General features: G+C 45.8%; 1 protein-coding gene across 1 annotated transcript; it reads left to right on the forward strand.

Moving 5' to 3' along the window:
- The first annotated feature begins 3745 nt into the window (after positions 1-3745).
- LOC133160945 (protein rapunzel-like) lies at positions 3746-5235 on the forward strand. The gene is made up of 4 exons (XM_061289068.1): positions 3746-3984; positions 4243-4353; positions 4474-4952; positions 5029-5235. Exons 3-4 carry the CDS (start codon positions 4479-4481, stop codon positions 5233-5235), a joined length of 681 nt encoding a protein of 226 aa, XP_061145052.1. The 5' UTR covers positions 3746-3984; positions 4243-4353; positions 4474-4478.
- Positions 5236-6000: the final 765 nt, after the last annotated feature.

The raw sequence follows: 6000 nt of genomic DNA on the forward strand, positions 1-6000 counted from the left end.
GGTTGTTCCCAAAGATGATCTTTTTTCCGAAATCATTTTACGTTTACGGACTTAAGTAAGAGTTATTTCTGCATGTTTTTAAGCACCACTACAAATAAATATGAGTCCATGCATCCATAAGTGTGGGTTATTTCTGCACGTTTTTAAGCACCACTACAAATAAAGTGTGGGCTATTTCTGCGCATTTTTAAGCACCACTACAAATAAATATGAGTCCATGCATCCATAATTGTGGGCATCATTCTGTTTTTCTGTCGGCCTGCTCTCTGGCCTAACTTGACTCTAGATTAGGGACAACTGCAGGGAGCGAAGACGTTGGAATCGCAGTGACCATTTTGTCCCTTGACGACCCCTCCTGTCGACTCAAAATGACGTCACGTCAATCGCTGCTGGCAGCAGGGGGCGCTAACGTACACAATGTCAGCCGCCTGAAGTGGATGATGAAAAATAGTGGCTGCTTCTTCCACCAATGCTTTAGGTTATAAATCCAAATAGCGTGTTTATACTATTGGGGACATGTTAAACTTTTTTTTTGCATTCTCTTACTCAGTCTAAGGTGAAAAGTGAATACAACAAGATATCCATCTTTACCAAACTACCTCTAAATTCATTTCAGATGGCCAAACCGTACGTGACTATGATTAATGACTGTGATGTAATCTTAGAAGTGTTACAATGTTGAGAAGTAGCAACTTGGTGTGGTTCAGCTAAAGATGCTTGCATAATTTCGCAAATTAGCTTTCGAGTTAAATTGTGACTTTGGTGGTCTTTAAATTTGAAACGGCTACAAATGAGCTTTCAATCCATAGTAGTGAAATAATTTCTACTATACGCTACACAGCACAGGCAGCACGTGTACATTTTACATATTGCGTAACTGCCCTGCGACTGACTGGCGATATGTTCAGGGTGACAGGGTGCGCTCTGCCTTTCACCCAAATTGAGCTTGGGTTGGCTCCAGCGGCGCACACAGCGCCACAAGTGCATCAATCGCCATTCAATTACCAGGTATGCCGTTTCTCAACATGTCCGCCAGGTGTTGCTGTTTCTCTCAACTGCAAACATTCCACCTGTTTCCATGTCGCCTAAGGTCCATCACATACACGGCCAAAATGTCCTCTTCATTCGTTGCATTCTGTATTATATGTATGTCATCTTCCAAATCAAGTAGTTTGGTTATTCAAAATGTAAGACGGTATGGTGACGGTGAGTCCCGAAGCCTCCATTAATAGCCCGTTGAACTTGTTCGAAAAATGCTGATTTGAACCGCACGGTTCTGCTGCTCATCTATTTAGGAGGTCACGGGAATCACTCAAGCCAAAACTAAAGATGAGTAAAAATGTAAAATGACATAAACCAATCAAAGAATAAAATAACAATTGACACTTGAATTGCTTGCTTTGGGCTGTGGCATCTATTGATTGATTGAATATTTATTGATCCCCAGGGGTGAGGAAATTCAGGCCCCAGCAGTATCCATACCACAGAGTGGGTATACAAAAGACACACAGATGGCATGAGCGCAACTCAATAGGCTCTCATAAGGCTGCCACACAACGGCACCACAAAGTAAGCCAGAAAGCGCTCAAGATAAAAGCCGTCAAAGCAAATCAAAGCTAAAAGACAAAGCTTTGGGGTCTTTCAGACTGTGAAGCAATTTCCTATAACATAACTCTTTTAATCTGAGATTTGAAAGAAACAAATGACAATGTTTTAAAAACTCATCTGTCCTATTTCCACACTTGTCCTGATTGTGTTTGGTAAGTCATTTAATTAAATGTAAATGTCTTCTTTTTTTTTAATATTCTATAATTATTCTATAATAATATTTGGCATGTTCTTCCTAATACGTTTACACTTGAAATAATTCACGAGCCTTTTTAACATATACTACGTTTGTGTTATTTCGGATCAATTGGGCTCCAAATATCAATTTTGCGCGTTTGGAAAGATTTGTGGGCCCTTAAATGATGCTTTATTCCAATATTTTCACCCCTACACCGTGAACGTACATGGACGTGTCCATTTTGCAGGGATTGCTGGGAAGAAGAAGGAGTCAGTCGAGGTTGGGCCGTCGGACAAGCGTTCCAAGGTGGAAGTCAGTTCAAGTTAAAAGCCACTAAAAGGTAAGAAAGAAGCAGCCTCTCCATGGCTGCTGTTGGATAATATTGCTTGGGATCCCAAGTGGATAGAGTCTAGTCCGCGTAAGATGTCAAGAAAAATCAGTTTTCGAGGTTAATTTGCCGTGTTTGCCGCATTTTTGGAACGGCTCGGGCCTCGGCTGTGCGTTAAAAAGCTAACACGGAGGCGCGGCTAGAGGGAGCCAAAGCAGGCAGGAAAGAGCCTCACCCAGCCTGTGGGACTGACTCCATTCTTTGCCAGAACGGATGTTTGCCCTTATTTTAACATCCTCAACAAGTCCGGAAGTCTTTATTATTGCGTTTGTTCCCTCAGTTGTGGTAGTCATTTGAATTTGATGAGTCTCAGTGGTGTGCGCTTCCTTGGCTTTAACTGCCTCACCAACATGGAATTTTGGTTCTGACTGACAGCAAATGTGCCTCATAAATGGAAGAAAAAAACCCTATTCAAGTATTAAGGATGAACTTTGATGGTAAAATTGTAATGATTTCCCCCACAATTAGCTTAGCCTTTTGCTATACTTTTTGTTTGAGAGCGTTAAAAATGGCAGTCAAGCTGGTAACAGGTGATGGCAGTCAAGCTGGTAACAGGTGATGTCAGGAGGCTGCTCCTCACTTCCTTGTTTGAATTTGAGATCAAAGTCGCCTTTAAAGACCGGTGCCCGTGTTTTGATTGCTATTATGTCCATTTGTTCAATTACCTAACTAAATATTTATGAATAAATAATATATTTATATATATTTTTTTGGTATGGTGCCGTGAGTGGCTGCCTCCCAGCAGTGTTCTCTCTGTCCCTCTTTATTTCCTTCTTTTCTCCTTTTCCTTTCTGTCTTTTTGTCCATTCGGCGATGCTGGTGCCTTCTACCGCACCTCGGTATCTCTTCGGATTGGATTTTCTTTTTTCTTCCTGGGACCGGGATCATCGGTCGAGACCGGCGTAACTCTACGACGGCTTCCTGCTCATCCGGCCAGTGATGACTGGGTCCCTCGCCTTGGCCCCTGTGGGGAGTCCGCTCCCTCGTGCTCGTCGGAACCAACGACTTTCGCCATGCTAGCCCCGTGGTGACCATCTGCACGTGCCCCGACTGGGTGCCCGGGAAGCTGCTCACACGTTTGCCTGCTTTATGATGTTTTCACCAATTCACGACCACGGTCCATTGAGCGCCGTTGAACTGGACTGCCCTTACACCTGTCGATGGACCCCGTGGAGGCTATTTTGTGTGTTTTGGGGTGTTCTCTTGTATTGAGGGGTGCTGGTTGGCCGCTGTTACTTTCTGACTTTCTTTGTGGCCCCGTTGTGTGGCAGCCTTATGAGAGCCTATTGAGTTGCGCTCTTGCCATCTGTGTGTCTTTTGTATACCCACTCTGTGGTATGGATACTGCTGGGGCCTGAATTTCCCCACCCCTGGGGATGAATAAATATTCAATCAATCAATCAATGGACGTGAAGTCTCCCATCCCCTAAATGTGTGATGAGAAGTGCCTATTTAACTGTTTGCTGCACTTCATTTAAATGATGCGAATCCTAAATTCTGCTTACCTTGCTTGTGCCCCCCGCCCCCCTAAAATCCCCACACGTCACAAATGTTGCTATATATAAAAATAATCTTACTTGGAGCTTGAGTTCTGTTTATTTTGGGCCCACTTCCTAGGCATCCAAATCCTCTTCAATGGCTGCTTACCTCCTTGCTGTCATCTGTAATTCTGCTTCCCCGACTTAGGTCAAACAATATTAAATGGTGGCCGTTGAGCTGCATCACTGGATTGGACCACAACCTCATCATCTGTGTAAACAAGAAAACAATTGAAGTACTGATGCTATTAAATGCTAGTTCCAATGCCAAGGTAACCGATAAAAAGAACTCTCCAAGTGATGCCATTTCAGAGCAAAACTGGCCACGGGGATTTCAGTCCACTGGTGGTGGTGCTGAAATCATAAGTGGGTTTTGCTTCCCTCTAGTGGTCATGTGTGTAACAACGCAAACAGGCGCTGCGGTCTTGTCATTCTGCCTTAGGAGCTGTCCGTGCCCTGTTCGCTAAGATGTTACTGCTTCATGCACTGTGTGCTTTTTATCTTAATGTGGCTTTTGTGTGTCTTTGCAGCTTAGTCCCCACGAGAGTTTTTGTTCCAGAGGGAGCTTGAGGAAAGACGGGGCCGAAAAAAGAGACCTAAGCCTTGGAAGCATCCGTGTTGTCGGGGAATCCTCAGAGAAAGTGCGTGAAATGTTTGGCATGATTTTGTATGCACAAGATGGAACCGAAGCCCCGAAGAAAGTAGTGCTTTGGCACTCTCGTCTCCATCTCGTATAACTCTTTGATGCTCCCTCCCCGCAGCCACAATGGAAGAGGAGATAGTGGAGGAGCACACCAAGCTGAAGCAGGGCATGGTGAAGGTGCTGCAGTGCGTAGCCGCCATCTCGTCAGCGGCAGCTGTGGTCAACCCTATCTTCGGCTTGGCGGGCTCGCTAATGCGCGTGGTCCTGCACCACATCGACGACGAGGACATCCGCACGCTCAAGCGCGAGTTCGGTTCCGTCAACCGGGCGCTGGGCGAGCTCTCGCGCGAGAATAGTCAGGTCCTGGTGGCTATTCAGAAGGAGGCGCTGAATAGCCAGTACGCCTCGGTGGAGGAGAACCTCAAGAGGCAGTTCCGCAAGTTCATGGATCTGGTGGAGGCTCGGCCTGAGCACAGCAAGCGCAAGAAGGAAGACTTTGCCCGCAGCTACGATGACGACCTTGGCGACCAGAACCTGCACACGCTCTACGGCGGTGTGGTCGGGGAGACCAAACTCTTCAGCCGGCCCATCCTGGAGGTGAGTCGCTCACACACACTGCGGTGACGGGCAGGGGAGACCTTCTCGCTTTGAAGGAGCTTTTGTTTTTTTTCAGGTGTTCCTGAAGCATTCGGGTGGCGATCGTCGGGCCATGGAGCGCCTGTGCACACGCCTCACTTACTTGTTCTGCATCGGCCTGATTGCCCTGATGGGCTACGCCGCCGTCATTGGCGACGACGATGCCGGCCTGAGCGAGGAGTGGGCCGAGAAGATGGAGAACGTGCAGGACAAGATGCAGCAGGCGCTGCGTATGTGCCGCTGAACCGGGCACGCGCACATCATCCACGTTAGCTTGCGCAACAGCGGTGGGCAAAGACGCGTGTGCTACGGTACTGTTGCCACCCGGTTCGCATTTCCATCATTGAGCATTCACAACTACGGCTTGCGCTTTGTTTTCCTTCTTAAATTGGTTGGAGGTATTTTTCTGTCCTAAATTTCATTGAATACCGTTTTTTTTCATGTATAATGCGCAAAATCTAACTAAATTATTGTCCTAAAATCTGGGGTGCGCATTATACATGGGTACAACAATTTTTGAAGAAAATCTCCCTCGAAATAAAACTTGAAATCACCTTCTTGTTTGTTGTCAATCGCGCATTGCATTCAGCCATCCTCCCCAACACACTTTGTTAGGGTGGTGCTCACTCAACTTATTTTGCAAGAACCACACAGGAGACAAGTAAGTCACTTTCCTCTCTTTTCATTTTAACCTAACTGATCGCGGTGGTGCCTTTCTGGGCAGTCGGAGAAATAAAATACATCCAGCCTAGTTAAGAAATCACCAGAGAGATCACCATGACAATTGTGAACACACGGAAAGATAATAAATAACTGGAACATCACTCAAATATCGGTGATCCCGTTGAGTCTCACATATTTCTTCGCTATCGAGTTTGCTAGCGCATGCGCAGTGATACTGACCGGCAGAATGACATCCGGTTGTTCCCAAAGATGATCTTTTTTCCGAAATCATTTTACGTTTACGGACTTAAGTAAGAGTTATTTCTGCATGTTTTTAAGCACCACT

The sequence above is a fragment of the Syngnathus typhle genome, linkage group LG10, assembly GCF_033458585.1.
Source record: "Syngnathus typhle isolate RoL2023-S1 ecotype Sweden linkage group LG10, RoL_Styp_1.0, whole genome shotgun sequence".
In the NCBI taxonomy this organism is placed as follows: domain Eukaryota; kingdom Metazoa; phylum Chordata; class Actinopteri; order Syngnathiformes; family Syngnathidae; genus Syngnathus; species Syngnathus typhle.